The 17426-nt window shown below is 29.1% G+C and overlaps 1 protein-coding gene across 1 annotated transcript; it reads left to right on the forward strand.

The window, feature by feature from the left end:
* The first annotated feature begins 7523 nt into the window (after positions 1–7523).
* LOC129947864 (rhodopsin, GQ-coupled-like) lies at positions 7524–17202 on the forward strand. Its single transcript, XM_056058601.1, has 5 exons — positions 7524–8184; positions 15569–15785; positions 15857–16040; positions 16179–16384; positions 16452–17202. The coding sequence occupies exons 1-5, from the start codon at positions 7958–7960 to the stop codon at positions 16674–16676; spliced, it is 1059 nt and encodes a 352-aa protein (XP_055914576.1). The 5' UTR covers positions 7524–7957; the 3' UTR covers positions 16677–17202.
* The last annotated feature ends 224 nt before the right edge of the window (positions 17203–17426 follow it).

Consider the following 17426-nt stretch of genomic DNA (forward strand, 5'->3'; position numbering starts at 1 on the left):
ATAATATAAGCAGCTAAGCACCTTTTATTATATTTACTTCTTGTAAAAATGAAAAGACTAAGAAACATCGTATACTTCAAACCGAAAATAAAAAACATAAACATTACAAGTGTTCAAAAATTAAAGCAACATTTGAATGAACCATGTTCGGTTTAGAAGAATATTACAAATCCTGGGTTTGAAAAATACATCTTGATTGTGACAGTTAATTTAGAAAAAAAAGTGTGTTGGACCAGTTTTTGATGGAGTTATCAATGAATAAGAATTAACTGCCATTTTCAAACATTCTTATAGGGTGACCACTTATAACTTTTACGCCATATTTTGCGATACAAAATTTAACTCTAGATTTCTATTTTCTCTAATCCATTCATTTGAATAAAACTTTTCTTTTTATAATTAGAGCAAGCTCAAAGGGTTTTGTATACCTTTAATATGCCAAAGACACAGTATGAGGAAAAGAAAATGGGTTTGAAAGGAGATGTATATTGGTTTTGAATATTGTAATGACAGGGAAAGATTGAGGGTAGAAAGGCATTTCACATTCGCGTAGTACGGCTAAAAAACTAATCTCCGTATTTCACAGTACGGATAAAGTTGCAGTTGCAGGACTCATAGGTTAACTGAAGGGCAGTTCCGAAAGAGCGAATATAACGGTTAAATTATTAAAAGGTATAGGAATGCAACTGGCTATTTTACTAGAGCATAACCTGTAAAAAGAAGGGCGAAGGGCGTGGCAAAAAACCTTAAGACGATGTTCGAGAGACGTAATTAAGTTAATGATGTTATTGTCATCAATCATTAAAAAAAGCTCTTCTTGGAATACTGAGCAAGAAACTTAATTAAGTTACAGAAGCACCAGCGCAGAGTATATCTGAAGTATTGGAAGTACATACATATACTTTGTAGAGTATAGGCAAATTAAAAGAAGAGTAAAACTGTGAGGAAGGATACCAAATTGATTTTTCCCTATAAAACTCAAATGCAAAATTTTAAATAATGATTAGAAAATATTGTTTGTAATAAAAAAAAAATCTTAAAAACAAATTCGATGTACATATGTAGGTCCAGCAATCACCCAAATAATGTGTCTACAAAACACCGGAGGAAATGGTTTATAGCCCACTCCCTGCTTTGGGCAGTAGGGCTGGGATGATAACGATGTTTTATAATGTTTCTTTTATTCTATAAGATAGTACTTCACTTCTTAAATGGCTTGTGAGCTTGAAGAACCAGCAATTGGCAAAGGATAATCCTTTATCTGATAGTAATGAATTAGGACAGTTTAGAAGAAGACTGATTTAGCAGGGTTGCCGAGATACGATATGGCTCTCGTAACATATACACTATGGGTCACATAAATAGGAACAAGCTTTTTTCGTTTTTTGTTTGCCGATTTTTCTTATTCTTAAACCCTTAAGTTTTTTTGGATAAACTCAAATGTGGAATGAATGAAGGTTTTTCGAAGAAGGTCATAATAAGTACCTGCTTTTTTCTAAAGGTCTAACCAAGGAGGAAATAGGCCAAATTCGACTTACCAGCAAAACCATCCTTTTTATAGTCAGTAAAATAAGAAGAGTTCAAATGGTGTATACAACCACCTCAAGGATGAAAACAAAATTAACTTAGACGGACCTGATGGAAAAAAAGCCTGGATTCAGGGAAAAATGTGAACTTACGATCATGGCTCCCATTTTCTCCTGAGCTGAACATCATGGAAAATGTGTGAGGCTGTCTTTCAAGTAAAGTCTACGAAGAAAAACGGCAATACTAAAAAATTGAAGATATTATTGAATCCATAAAACGGTCCTGGACCCAAATTTCGTTCAATTATCTTACAGCACTCTATGAATCCATACAACACGGGTTACTTGAAGTAGGTAATTCAGAAATCAGCAGGCAGGACACATTACGAAAATTTTTTTAATCTATTCAATAAAACCAGCATTTTTTTTGTTATTTTAATTACTTTGAAGTGTGTCTTACAGGTAAATTAAGAACTAGTCCCTATTTGTATGACACAATGAAACAGGTACTTTTTATGACCTTCTTGGAAAAAAGCGTCATTAAACTTGTATACATCAACTTAATCTAAACTTTTTTTCATTATAAACTTAATACAAACCTTATTCATTCCACATTTGCGTTTTTCCAAAAAAAACCTAAGGGTTTGAAAAATATTGGCAAATAAAAAACGATAAAAGCTCGTCCCTATTCATGTGACACAAAGTGAACATAATATCCACGCTATCATACATGGCCTTAAAATCGGGTTTTTTTTAGATAATCTATCTATGATCAACACACGGTTGACTTTTCGGGCGAAAAACCATACTGACAGGGGTCAATCAGATCGTTGACGAAAAGTTTTAAGCGGTCACTCAATTTAGCTGACAGAACTTTTTTCAAGATTTTATTTGTCGGGCATGTGTTATTATGTCAAATATTTTAGTCAAATTCGGCGAAAGAAACATTTTTATTCAAGAGTTAAGTATTTATTGCTGTACGTTTTTTATTTGTTGAATAATATTTTTGTAATTGTAATATCACAATTAATATTTTATCATCAAAATAATCCCAAAAATGTATCTACGCAGGATGTTCAGTAAACAACTAATATTTCTTTTTCTTAGTTTTGATTCCTAAGAACAATAAACGACAAATCATTAAAATACTTAATAAATAAATAACAGGTTCCTTGCCATAATTTGATGTCCAGAGAGAACGATTTTTTAAATATTAATTTTTTAGAAGGGTTTGGGGACACAATTTACAGAAAATGAATTTTTACGAGTATATATAAATGGGCTCTTGGGACCACAATATGATTGGACACCCTGTATACTGTAAAACTTGCTACGCACATTTTGTTCCACCCTTTATCCTTACTCGCTTAAATGACGCACACAATATTATTTCAAGAAAAAATTAAGTACTTGCAAACACAGTACTGTCTCGAATTAAGTTTATAGATCTGTATGAAATATATAAAATTTCCTTATAATTTATAAATATTGTTTAAACCATTTCTGTTTTAATTGATCTCAGTAAATCCAAAGTTTTACCATCAGCATGGGTTCTTAATATAATTCGATAAGTCGTGTATTCTTTTGGTCTGGTTCAAATAATACTTTGTAAAAATGTTGGCTTTAGATGTGGTATTCGCCTTTAGAATTTTGGGAAACTTAATAGCATTGATCAAACTATCTTTTAATTTTACAAAGAACAAATTTACAGTTTTGCTGAAGTAAGTTTAATCAAATACGAAAAACTTCACGTACTTAACTAAAATGTTAAACAATTTAGGTTTTGGTCCAACGATTGCGATGGTTAATTATGTGATCTCTTGGTTTAACTTTAGTAAATTCACCAAAATTAATTTATTTCAATTTTAAACGAACTTTTGTTCCAACAAAAAAATCTATTAATTTATATTTTCCAGATTTTTGATGACAAATAATATTATTGCCCTAACAGGAGTGACAATCTTGTGCACATTGCATTTTCATCTTTCAGAGTCTCTGATTGAGGCCTACCTTCGTTGGTTTTGTATATCCTGAGGAATATTTCGGTTTTTTTGGATTATGTTCTGGATGTATAGCAGTATTTATTTCTATTGATGGATGGATGGATACGTGGTAAAATCACTTAAACTTAAATATGTTTATTTCTACTTTAAGGTTTTCTTTAATTTAGTTTTTAGTTTTTTTTTAGAATTGGATAAGGCTTATTTATATTCCTATAGCTATTTTTTGGCTGACATTACTTACAGCAATTATAACTTTCTAACCATTTCCAAGAAATGCTTACGATACCGTGAAGCTAGTTCAACAAGTGACCGAGCTTATACATACCTATTTTTAGCTTTTAGTCAGTCCAATTGATGAACTAAAAAAAATATTAATTTTTGTTTATTTTAGGAATTGTCACTTTCAATGCATTGGCAATAAGAGCCCTTCTTTATCATATGCGTCAGATACAGAATAGTAGATTCAGCACGTCTCTGTATCTAGTGGATATTCCGACGACGATGACGTTACTAACAGTTAAAATACAATTTCATTAACTTATGGTGATGCTCGATTTGTCATTTATTATCTCTTGTATGCCACAGATTTTAAATTAACAAAAAAAAAAACTAAGACATATGTATATATTTTAAGCTTTAACAATTACTCTTATTATAGTCATTTTAGATATCGATATTTCTTACATTGTTGAATTTATTACAAAAAGAACATTCGTTCTATACATTAGCGGAAACTTTGTTGGATATACATTTTGCATTGGGCCCATATATTTATGTATGTATATGTTAAATCAAAAAATGTACAATTATATTAGGACTTCATCCAATGTGAGGTATTATGCAGATTTGGGACATCATTGCCGAAAAATAATAATCAGAACAAAGAGCCGAAAAAGGAGTACATTAACCATATTTAACCAAATTTATTTTTCAATGTTTTAATACAAATTAAAATTAAAATTAAAATTAAAATTAAATATTAAGTTATACGCTTACTTTTTTTCAAACATAAAGCGCATAATAAAAGTGGTCTATCAAGAACTTAAAGATCATGTAATAGCTTACAAAAAAAAGTGTTAATACTTTTTTTTTAGATCCTTTAAAGAATAATTTTAATGAAAAGTGTATTATGCGCGTTTCTTTGTAGTTATATAACAGTCCGTATATCTATCTATTTCAGGAATATGTCATAAAAACAGTTTTGCCCCAACTCTGATGTACCACAAGGAAGCCACTTAGAACATTTTCTGTTTATTTTGTATGCAAAAGATTTACTTTCGAATATGAAACACTCGTTCGTTTTAATTTACTCTGATGACACACAAATTTTTAAATATATAAACTCAATGGACAACTGCTTACGTCTACAGGATGATCTTAATAATTTTCACGAATGGTGTAATATAAATAAGCTTTTACTTAAAATAAACAAATGTAAATCATAGTTATTTATTTATTTATTTATTTATTCATCAATCAGAGCATATTGTACTCGTACAGACTAAGATACATAATTAAAAATTTAGTTACATATTTGTAGGTGGGTATATACAATTCAAATTACATTTAATTGATTTACATAGTTAATATATTATTAAATAATAAAAAATGGTATACATGTGTAATAAATAACAATATTTTGTTTAAAACTATTGATTTAAAAGTTTCTGTGGTGCAATCCATATAAAAGTTTATCCCAAAGCAAACTAAATTGCTTTCAACGAGATGCAACGAGAAATGGGTTCATTGCGTCCATAGTTTGTGCGGTGAAACTGCTCATAAATTAAAAACCGTTCTCGTGTAATTCTTAGAGGAGCATTACCCTCATTTACTAGAGCTGCTAGAGGTGGACAATTAACATGATTTGTAATGATATCCCGAACAAACATAATTAAAAAGTATTTACGACGAGCTTCTAGCGTTTATATTCCAAACAACAGGCATCTGGTTTCATAAGAAGGTGTTACTATTCTCCAATTTAACTTGAAAAAAGCATAACGTGTAAAATTTCTTTGAATTTTTTCAATTCTTTCTGATGTATTTGCATAGTAAGGATTCCAAACTGTACAGCAATACTCAAGTACTGATCTTACCAGAGAGTTATAAAGAGATAATAAAGTGAATGAATCAGTAAATTCTCTGGTATTTCTTTTTATAAAACCCAGCATCTGATTCGCTTTATTGATCAAGTAATCATAATGAGGAAGGAACGACAGATTAACATCTAGGATTACTCCCAAGTCTTTTTTTTGATTTACCCTTGTTAGAATTATGTTATTGATATTGAAATCAAAGGCAATTGGATTAAGAATCCTGAAACACGATAGTATTTGACATTTTTCTACGTTCAAGTGAAGGTTATTTATCCTGCACCAATCTACCAATCTCACCAGGTCTTCTAGCAGAAGGCTACAATCCGATATGCAGGTAATCCTTCGGTAGATCTTGAGATCATCGGCAAAAAGGAGACAGTCAGACTTTTTAAAAATTGTTGGAATATCATTCACAAAGATAAGAAAAAGTAAAGGTCCTAAATGGCTACCTTGTGGAACGCCTGATGGGACATAAATATCATCAGAATAAAAGTTTTTAATTTTAACAATTTGTTCTCTTCCAGTCTTTTGTTATACACCACTTTTTCAAATAATTTTGGTATAGCAGATAGCTTGCAGATTGGTCTATAGTTTGTGACCTCTTGCCTTGTTCCCGATTTAAAAATAGTGGATAAAAATGAGATTTTCCAGGTTTTCAAAAATTGGCCTGTAGCTAAAAAAATATTAAAAATGTTTGTTAACATGCAAATATAATGTTTTGACTTTTAATAATTATGAACTACACTTCTCTTAATTGTCTTAACTCTCTGTTTTCTCTTATACCTAGGTATTATTCTTGCCTCAAACGCTACTTTTACAGATCGTAATGACTATATTTTTTAAAAACCCAATAAGGCACTCGGAGTTATTAAAAGTTTTTTAAATGTCTTCCCTCACTCGTATATCCTTTAGATATACGAATAGGGGTAGTACAAAGAGGATTCTTGTTCTTCTGTCTTCGCTTCCTTCCATGGTATTGTATTTCATTTAAAATCTAAGAATAATATTATATATGAGTTTTAAGCTTTAAATTTAAATTTGAAATAAAAACGCGAATTTTTCTAGTAAAAATTTTCCGTGCTCGAAAACAATATCTAACTATTTTGTAAAAATCATTTATTTAAGAATTGATATTTAGGTTCTATCTCATATTGTTTACAACACGTTCCTTGAAGCTTTTTTTCGATATGAGTTATCTTTTAATTATGTTATCATAAGGACTCAGATAAAATATTTTTAATTCAAGAGTCCACTTACCTATACCAGGTTCGTTGATTCAGTTTAAAATTTAAATCAAATAAATAATAAATTCACTATTTCCTAAGAAGTGTCAACTCTTTTTGGCGTGGAACATAATGTTCGAAATAAATCAAAACTGTCTTTACGTACTCAATCAAATATTGTTTTTCCCACTAGCATATATTATCCAGAAATAATATTACGACACGTGCTTATAAACAATATACTCCCCCTTCATATTATCATTCCTGGAAATTAAAAAATATAAACAAACCCATACTGTGGTTAATTAATATCGCTTTCATTGTTTATTTGTATCACACACACTCATTCACCTGCAAGTACTTACGACACATCAATAATCATACAGATGATTCAAACTGTCAATTAATATATCCATTAATTTATTATTTAGAATCCATTATTTTTGAAAAAAAAATTAATATTAATGAGAAAAATCCTCAACTAGCAAATAACGATCGGTAAAAGCTCAATTTATGATTGTGGTGTTTTCCCAAGCCATCTCCGCCGCGCTGTCATGCAACAAAAACTTGCGGCTTAGAACTTTATACAAACCCCAAAGCTTGGGATTTTTATTTCGCTTTCGATCTTACGCATAGCTAACACACTGACCGAAACGGCGGTCAGGTGGCTTTTGATAAGACTTACCACACAAAGTAGCGAGTTCAGTTGACAATTATTTGCTTTTTGCACCCCCATTTCGGCCGGGGATGTAATCCTTCGCGTTATTTCTAAACTTAGTAAGTTCCGAGACGCCAGCCGAGCCGCAAGCAAACTTCGCTTTCGCTGATCGCTGATCGTTTCTTTCGAGTTCTCGTGCTTCAATGTTGTACGGTCTCGAGTATTAATTTATTTTATTTTGTTTTTAATTCGCAATTTTGCGAATTTCATAAACTGGTTTGATTAGGTGCGGGCTTGCTTGTTGATCAAGACATTAGAGTGTGTAAAAGTGAATACCTATACGATAAAGATAAATGCACTGAATCTGAATGTGATGTTTTTAAAATACCTAAACACAGCTACCTACCTAACCAACCTATGTTAATGGATATTTGTTTATTGTTGACATTTTAAAATGAATGTTTCTGAAGTGTTTTCGAAAAATGACTCGATAAGTGTTTATATGAATGCAAGTTCGATGGAGTCTTTCTCTTTATTGGAAAAAGACAAGAAAGAGAAAAAAGTGTTAGCTTTGACAGTTTTTATTTTTCTTGCTGTTGGAATTTTGGGAAATTTATTGGCATTGATTAAATTAGCTAGAAAGAGAAATTTCAGTAATAGCAGCTATACACTGATGTTAAGGCAAGTGAAATTACATATAATTTATTTATTTATATAATACGAGTATTAACAAATTGCAAGAATTATAGATTGTGTTTTATAAACAAACATAAATGCACCTCATTATAATATCAGCAGTGGTGATAGAACAACTGCAAATGCGAATGAAAGTGTTGTTTTTCAATTATAAATTATCATAGTAATCTAAATAAATGCTCATTTATAGAATAATCAATTAATATACGTTTAATATTTAGGCCAAATAACAACTTGTGCATTTTGTTTATAAATATGCATTTATTTTATCAAGTATTTAAATAAGTGTTTTGAATATATTTATATTGGAGAATTTCCACAAAACTTAAGTATCGTTATAAACATAAAATATCCTTGGTAACTGTTAGGCTCTGGATAATCTAGAACATTTCAAAGCATTGAATTTATAAAAAAATGTTTTAAAAGAAGAAAGACTTAAACGTAAAATTTGATTAAATTTCCTTTTGAATAAACAAAAGTTGGAACAGTTGATACTAGCCAACACCATGAACTTTCTTAAGGCCGAAAGGCATTAGTAATTAGTGTTATAGTTTAGCTTAGAGTGTCCGTATGGGACCATTAAGTTAGTTGTAAGTTATGGATAATTAGGCTAGTTTTATGAATTTTTGTCTAGCTTTAAGATAGGTTTAAGATTGAATAAATAAAAATGAATTTGAAAGAAAAAAAAAAAAAAAAAGAGAACACCATGAACTTAAAATCGAAATGCGTTTTCAAAGTATTTAACGTATTTCGGTGTTAAAATTTGAAACTATCACTACCACAAAAATATCAATGTAACTTCAAATAAAAAAAGAGTCTGGGATGTGACCCACACTGAAAACTTTCCATCCATTTTCGTGTTGAGTTAAAAACGTTGTCAGTTGAATTATTCTTTAAAAATTTAAAATAATCAACAATATTTTTCTTAATATAAGGAAAGAGTTTAGTTTAAAAATCTAGTTTTGTTAAATAGATTTTTAGTCGAAAAAATGGTTACCAATATTAGTAGCATATCTCAAATTTTTACAAATTGAATAAAATATGAATAAAATTAATTTGAGAGATATCAAGAACCGAGCATCAATTTTTACCAAATTTGCACGTTATTTTTTGTAGATTTTAATTTTTTGTATGAAAAAATGGACTGTTGGTATTTTATTAAAAAAACTACTGAATATCGAAAACTATATTTTCTGTGAAATAACAAAAGTTTGAAGGCAATATTTTTGATTTTTGAAAAGCGATTTGAGTCGGAAGTAAATTTTTAAAAAGTGTTTGTATCGTTTTTTCTTAGGTTTTAATTTTTTTGTAAAAAACTGTCAATTATATTTTTCTCAAAACTTTACTGAATGTTGAAAACAATATTTCTTTTAAGTTGAAATTAGTTGGAGGCCATAATCTCAAATTTTTGAAAAGATATTTGTGTCGAAAATCATTTTTACCAACTTTTGTTAAATTTTCATTTAAGTTTTTATTTTTGTAAAAAAACTGTCAATTTGATTTTTTTTTAAATTTTACCAAATGCTGACAACAATATGTCTTATAAGATAAAATAAGTTTGAAGCCATAGTCTAAAAATGTTGACCTTTTTTTAAACTGCTTTGGTAAAAAAAAAATTATGCCTTATTATTTGTATAATAAAATTTATTTTAAGTCGATATCTCTTCTGATTTTTGAGCTATGGATGACAAAATAAAATTCTGTCTTATGTCTAATTTACTACAAAAATATAAAACCGGTGCCCCGCAGTTACGTCAACTTTATGGCCAAGTTCTTCGGAAAACAACACCTTTTTCAATTAATAACTGTATGATGTGCGCGTGGTTTTTATGCTGATCGCAGTCGTGCTGTCATAGGGGGGTTTTCTTTCCTTTGGTGATAAAAAAACGATGATGGTATGCTTTATATATTTTTCACATTACATAAACAAAACGATGAAATAAATAACTTTGAGATACAAAAAATATCGCCCTCATTTTAAAAAACTTTAAGATCATTTTTTTAGAGAGGAAGTCCTGAAGTTGATTACAACTATGGAGTTCAAAAGTAAGTTGAAATTTCTTTCTATCTACTAATCTGTTTCCTAACTCTCAAGTTTAAAATTTAAAGTTGGTCACCTTAAGAATTCAAAAGTACGCTTGGCATATTTTCGAAAATATTACAATATTTATATGTATGTATATTATGTGTATTATATGTATGAATTAAATGTGTATCTTTGTAGTTTGAAATTGAGATTAATGAAGAATTGTTGACAATGTTCAATTTAAAAAAGCCCAACACGTTCCTTCAGACTAATTGAAGCGATTAAAGTGTTACAAGAAACCCATACCTGAGCTGTATCGTCATTGTTACCATTACCGAAATTTTGGCAGTCATCGAGTATAAAGTAATAGCACCCTGCACATAGCATAAGTTTGTGAAGAATAGGTCACTGCACATAGCTTAAGTTTGTGAAGAATAGGTCACTTCATATAAAATATTGTATACAATCAAAAATGCTAATAATTTTTTACGACCTAGAACTTTATATTAGTGCTCAAACTTGTTGTTTGTTTGTTTCATAGGATTCAAAGTGAACAAAGGAACCGCTCATTTACATATTGACTTAGTACTTCTACTTTTACTTGAAAACAAAAAAGCTTTGCAGAGGATAATATCTTGTTTTGATTTGAACCTTGAATTTCACTATTTAAAGTATTACATCCTCGTCTTCTGAAACGTGTTTCTGCTAATATTTTCGTTTTGAATCATTCTTCTGCAAGAATTTAGTAGAAAAAAGATAGAATCCTTGGAATTCAATTAAAAGAACAATATTCAATCCAAATTCATTGCGGAAACATTAATGGATATGATATTTACAATTATACATTTCATCATACATTCAAAAAGAAATCCTAAAGTTATGTTCAACTCCTACTAAATTAAAGCGAATATGAAGTGCTATAATTTCCTGAGAGTTTGATTTATGAAAACAGTTCTAGTGACGTTTTTGTGGAAAATTATCTCAGCTATATGTTTATTAAAAATCAATAGTTCTCTTTGGCCCTAACGTTTTTTGAGGTATTTCTAATATTATGAACAACTTTAATGAAAATTGTATCTCAAAACAGTTTTCCTCAGATTGTTAGTGCCAACAATCATTGACATTTTAGATAGGATTGCCAGTAGCTAACTTCAAGTTGATGTCATCAATAATAATAGCTTTATTCCTTAAAGTTATTAGGCCTTCTGTAGGTTCAACGGAAATATGGAGACAATTTGTTTTTAGATTTTTATAAAATGACTTTTTTCAAATACTGAAATCTATGGTTATTTAGTTTTCTCTTGCTGAATTTGTGATCCGATTTTTTCAAAGCCATTTAAATCTATTTATTTAACCAAACAAAAAGTAATTGGAGTAATTTGAACGCAAAACTTAAATTTAATTTTTCTTAAAAAAGTGCCAATGAATCAAAATAATTATCGGGCTACAATTTTCAAACCAATATGTTTATAATAAAATATTTTCAATTAAAATAAAAAATAAAATTAAATTGTAAGTCTTTAACTTTCGGAAAGTTATTGCATTGTGAATATATTGGAAGAATCAATGGTTTGCGAACACAAATAAATTTACTGATGTGTTGCTAAATTTTCTCCATAAATAAAACTTATAGAAACTTTTCGTTGTCTTATTCCTAACTGAAAATTTAAGAGCATGACCAGGCTATTTTCAATGTATTTCTATTTTTTTTGATGACATTATTATTGTTAATCGGAGCTCAGAGCTGTCCTGATAATTTTAACAACAAAGATGGTATAGTAACTTAAATCTAAACATTAGAATAAGATTACAAATTATGTAATTTTCCAAAAAATATAGCCTGAATAAACATTTTAAGCCTATTAGGGTTTTCCCCAATATTTTTAATTTATATTTAATGATAACCCAATAGCTTTGGAAAGTCTTAATAAATCATTTTTATAATGAAAATCTTCAGAAATGAGCGAGCAAATATGATACAAATTTATAACGAAAATAATTCAAACAATTTAGAAATTGAAATTAACATAAAATAAAATTAATTATTAAACGCTTAAACACAAATTTATATCTCTGTTTCCCCAATATGAATATCAACAAAAACTTAGAAAAGTTAAATGGACAATCGATACAATATTGGAAGTCTTTAACAGGACTCGGATACACTATCTATCTGAGATTGAACACAACCGTTGAAGTTTAAAAACATTGCCACCATTGTTGGTGATGAAATAACGTTGGGCTTTTTATCGCATACACATTTAAATAATATTTTTATGGCAGCACTTAAATATTCTTATTTCTAAATAAAAAGTGTGGTACCATTTCACAACACAAATTTTCAACTGTTAACTAATATTTTGAGAAAAGTTCAAAATCTTTTTAAAACTAGGGGCTGATTATGGAATTCACGGCGAATCGTTTTGCTACGGAGTTTACCATTTGTCAATTATTCCTTTCGCCTTCTTAGTTTTGAATTCGACCAATTAACGTATTCGGAGGCGAATTTAAAATGTGATAATGTTTTTTGCGAATTCACAGGCGAAAGTGTTTGTTATTATTCACTGTTTGAATTCGTGGGTTCTTTCCAATGGTGGATCCAGGGGGGGGGGGGGTCGTAGGGGTCATGACCCCCCCCCCCCCTGGGATATAATTTGTTTGCTTTTTTATAGGAATTCCCTTCAATTCAAAACAAATCGTATTGCGTTAATGGATATGACCCCTATTATATTTTGAATTATTTATTTTTTGTATATGAAAACAACATTTGTATTTTACTTCCTTAAACTTTGTTATTAAAAGTACTACATAATTTGAATCGGATATTCAGGACTATTCTAAAAACACTGCACATATTCATCAACTTTTGACCAATTGACGATCCAGGGGTGGGTCATATGAGCCAAAAAGCTTATACAGTTAAGTTGTATAAGTAAAGATTTCATTTAAAGATTTATTAGTAATTTAACGACATTCACAAAAAAGTGGTTTGCTGTCAAAAACAACTCAAAATTTTGATTTTCGCTCAATTTAGAACTTGAAATGCTTTAAATTATTTTCATAAAATTTGTTTCTAAGAAAAAGAGCAAATATATATTCAGGTTCTTAAGAAGAAACCTTGAATAAGAGATCATCAATTTTATATTAAGTTGCCTTTGAATTCCTTAAAATAGCCTTCAATTTTATTATTACATTTTTTTGATACACATGTCATAAATAGTGATTATTGAAGTGATTTTTACTGCGACATATAGGAACTATATAGCAAGTTTTGCATTAGTAAACATCACGACGCACGGTAGAGAAGTCGAAAAAAGTGGGAACCTCTATTCCTTCCGTCTGTCTGTCTTTCCTGGCCCCTACAGTCCAAACAATTGTTCTGATTGAAATTAAGATTTTCAGCTGATTAGTGAAGGGAGTTTTATTATTTTTTATAATACAAAAAATAACAGCAGTTCCCACACAAATTTTTTGGTTCAAACATATTTTATTTTCTAAAACTTTCTCAAAATTGTGTGTTCTTAATTTGGCTTCTTTCTACAAGAAAAACATATTTTCGTATTGCTCCAGAAGGGTACACCTCAAAAAAATCTTTATTTTGTTTTTAAGTTTTCTCAAGAACTAATGAAACGATTTCAAAATTCTTCTCTTTCTGTGCAAGCTCTTGTCAATGATCAAATTGATGATGATCAAAATTGTATTTTTTTTTATTTTAAATAAAATACTAATTTTGTTTGCAAAACTTGTTATTTTAGAAAGGGGACAACATTTTTTACGAAATTTGAATGTAAAATGTTCATATATAAGCTTTACTAAGTGCTTATACCAAAAATATTTTTAAGACAAAATTTAGAATGATTTTCGAAAAAATAGGTTAGTATAGATTTTTTGACAAATAAAATGGCATTTAAATTTTTGAGAAGAATTTATTTTGGAGGTACATTTTTAAATATTAAAATATAGGCAATATTTTTTACCAGACTTTTTGAAAGAAATTATCAAGTTCTTGCGACTCAGTCGTGCTTTTCATTACTTTCAAAATTGATTTTCTGTTGAATACAAAAGATCTTAAAAAATTAAATAAATCTACTTTTTAAGTGAATTTGTTTTGGATGCTCTAGAACTGAGATTCAAACATGAATTTCAATAATACAAATGTCCCAAAAAATTAAGTGACACTTTTGTTAAACTAAAGGCTAAGTGAAAACATAATAAATTTTTCATATCTATTGATATAAAAGTTTTGAAACGTGTAACTTTTGACGGCTACAAAACTTTACTTCCCAACTTATTTGTTTACTTACCTTACTTTGTTTTAATTTTTCTTTGAGATAAATTATATTCTTAAATACAACTATTTACTTAAATTCAAGAACCAAACCTTTTTGTCTCTACAATCTTTAAGTTTTGTTGACGCCTTTATAAGATCCAAATACGAGTAAGCAGATTGATAACGATAGTAATAAGAGACTCCCAGAAATTGAGTTCGAAAAAACTACGTCAAAAAAAGCCCGATATTTTTACATATCAGATCCTCTCTCATTTTCTGGATTTTTAAAGTTTTGCAGCGTTATTTTTCGCATTAATAGAAATGAAAACAAGAGAAGTGTGTTTTGTTTTTGGAAAAAAGCCGTTGCTTTTGTTTCGAAACAATTTCCTACATTTCTGCGCGAAATGCACCAACAACCATCTAAGCTATTGTATTTTAGCTCCTAAATATGGCATATTTAGACAACTGTTCGAATCTTGGAATGCTTTCATATGAATCATCTAAATTAAATAGTCAGACCCTAATTTGCTGGACAACAGTGTTCTAAGTAATTTGATAACTAAAGTTGTCATTTTAGCAATTATTAAATTTTGTTAGCATCCTTTACAAAACATTCGAGAACATTTTTAAGCGGTGAGTAAAAACTCATCTAAGTGTAATTTTGATTTAAAACTAAGAGTAATAATTATTTTATAGCGAAATAAGAATGCTCGTCGAATTTTGTTTACTAAAAATTTATAGTCCTGACATGTAAGTGAAAAGTCGAATTAAAGTGGGTGTTTTTTTTCAAAATTTCATTAAGAGCCCAACCATTGTAAACAAGTTACATAATTCTGAAAAGTCACGACCTAGCCTTTATTTAAATTTAATTTAATTTTCTGTTAATTTCGAAATGTATCAAATCAAAAGAGTTTAAAAAATCCCAAGTGTTGCAATGTCTTCTTTGACAATTTAATACACTCATCTTAACCTTGGTAACGTTATAAAAGGATTAAATTTGTGTTTTGTTTTTTAATTCTTTCATACACTTTTTGTATTATTATGTTGATTTCAACTGTTTTATTTTATTCCAGATTCCTAATTTCAAATAACTTAATCGGACTTGTGGGCGTTACAACAATGGTCATCGCAACACGTATCCTCTCCAAAAATATAACTATGGAATATTCTCGTTGGTTTTGTGCTTGTTGGGTTGTTTTTCGATACTTTGGAATGAGTTCTGGATGCATTGCAGTGATCATGTCGATCGATCGTTTTATGATTTTGAGTCATCCTGTTTTTTATCGTGAGGTATGAAAGTTTTCCTTTTTTTTACTCCAAACAAATAAGTTTAATCATGTGTCACTATTGGGTTTATACAGCACTTTTCCCGAAGATTTATAAGGAATGCAATCATAGGATTGACTTTTGTAGCTGGAATTATAACATTTTTACCATTTTTTGGGTTTGGAATTTATTTCGATGATGAAACAAAAAAATGTCTACGCTACAGGGAGGCAAAAACTCTATCAGACAGAGGCTATGCGATTCTGTTTTTGATATTTGGTAATTAAGAATATTTTTTATTCTCACTAACAAAATAAATCTATGTATATTGATCTCATTAACCTTAATTGAAATTGACTAGATTATTAATATTCTAAACACTTATTAGCATAAATTTGAAAATGTTTCCATTTATAGGATCCCTAATATGCATAACCATAGTCACTTGCAATACATTTGTTATGAAAGCAATACTCTATAAAAATAGAAGCAGAAGAATCAGCAATTCCAGTTCCTCTTCATCGCAATCAAGTTTAACAAAGGCTTCAAGTGTTGATATTAAATTCTCTAAACTAATGGCATTTCTTAGTTTAACTTTTGTTATTTGTTGGATGCCACAAATGGTAATTATAACTTTATCTTAAATTTTTCAAGAAAAACAAATATCTAATAGTTTAAAATAATTTCTAGGTCTCAATTATATTAGCATTAAAGCCAAATCCATTGCCTGAAAATCATTGGTTCTTCAATTTGGCAGATAAACTTATAGCTTTACTTTTTACATTGGACCCATACATTTATGTGTTGAGTGGAAAGAATCTAATCCAATGCTGGTGTTGGTGTTGGCCAAAAAGATCCCTAAGATTACGAAATCAAGTCAGTAGTAATAACAATACTATAGATTATAGTTTATAGATGATTTATGTGTAGATATAAATTTTAATGATTATTATGTTACTTTAATCTAAGGCCCTATATTTTTTAAGTGCAATTTAAACAGAACTTGTGAAACTTGAAATATAAGTACAAAAATACCGCTTAAGACAGTTTAAATATTTAATAATTATTAAAAGATAAAGTTACTTAAATGACAAGAGCTCGATTAAATTTTAAATAATTGAGTAAAAACGCACTTGTTAAAATTTCTTGAGACGATTAACCTTGGTTAAAATGCACGATGGTAACACTAAACACGATGTCCAAAAAGATGCAATTTTATTAAATATTGATGAACATTTTCGTTTTTGTTCGCCATAATTCAATGTTGTCATAATAAATATGTACTTAAAATTGGGCGAAAATAATGCAAAAACTTTATTTAAGTTAATATTAATTTTATTCATAGTATAATGTATTAACTTTATTTACATACATATTTTAATGAGAACAATTTATATTTTCAACGATAATAGATACAAATTGATATATTGTACAACATTAAGATGGTATGTTTAATTTTTTATTAAAAAATTGGATTTTGTTTTGGAACTGTGTGAAATGAAATCACATATAATTTTTTTCTCTAATTTTAATTCTTGATCTATTTCATTATTTCAAAGTTTTGAAACGTTAAGTTGGCTGTATACGTAAAGCTTGACTCGATTAAGACGGTTCGACGCCAGCTTTATATCTCGACACCTTTCGATAGGTCTTCAAATCCACTAG

This window comes from Eupeodes corollae, chromosome 2 (genome assembly GCF_945859685.1).
Source record: "Eupeodes corollae chromosome 2, idEupCoro1.1, whole genome shotgun sequence".
Lineage (NCBI taxonomy): Eukaryota > Metazoa > Arthropoda > Insecta > Diptera > Syrphidae > Eupeodes > Eupeodes corollae.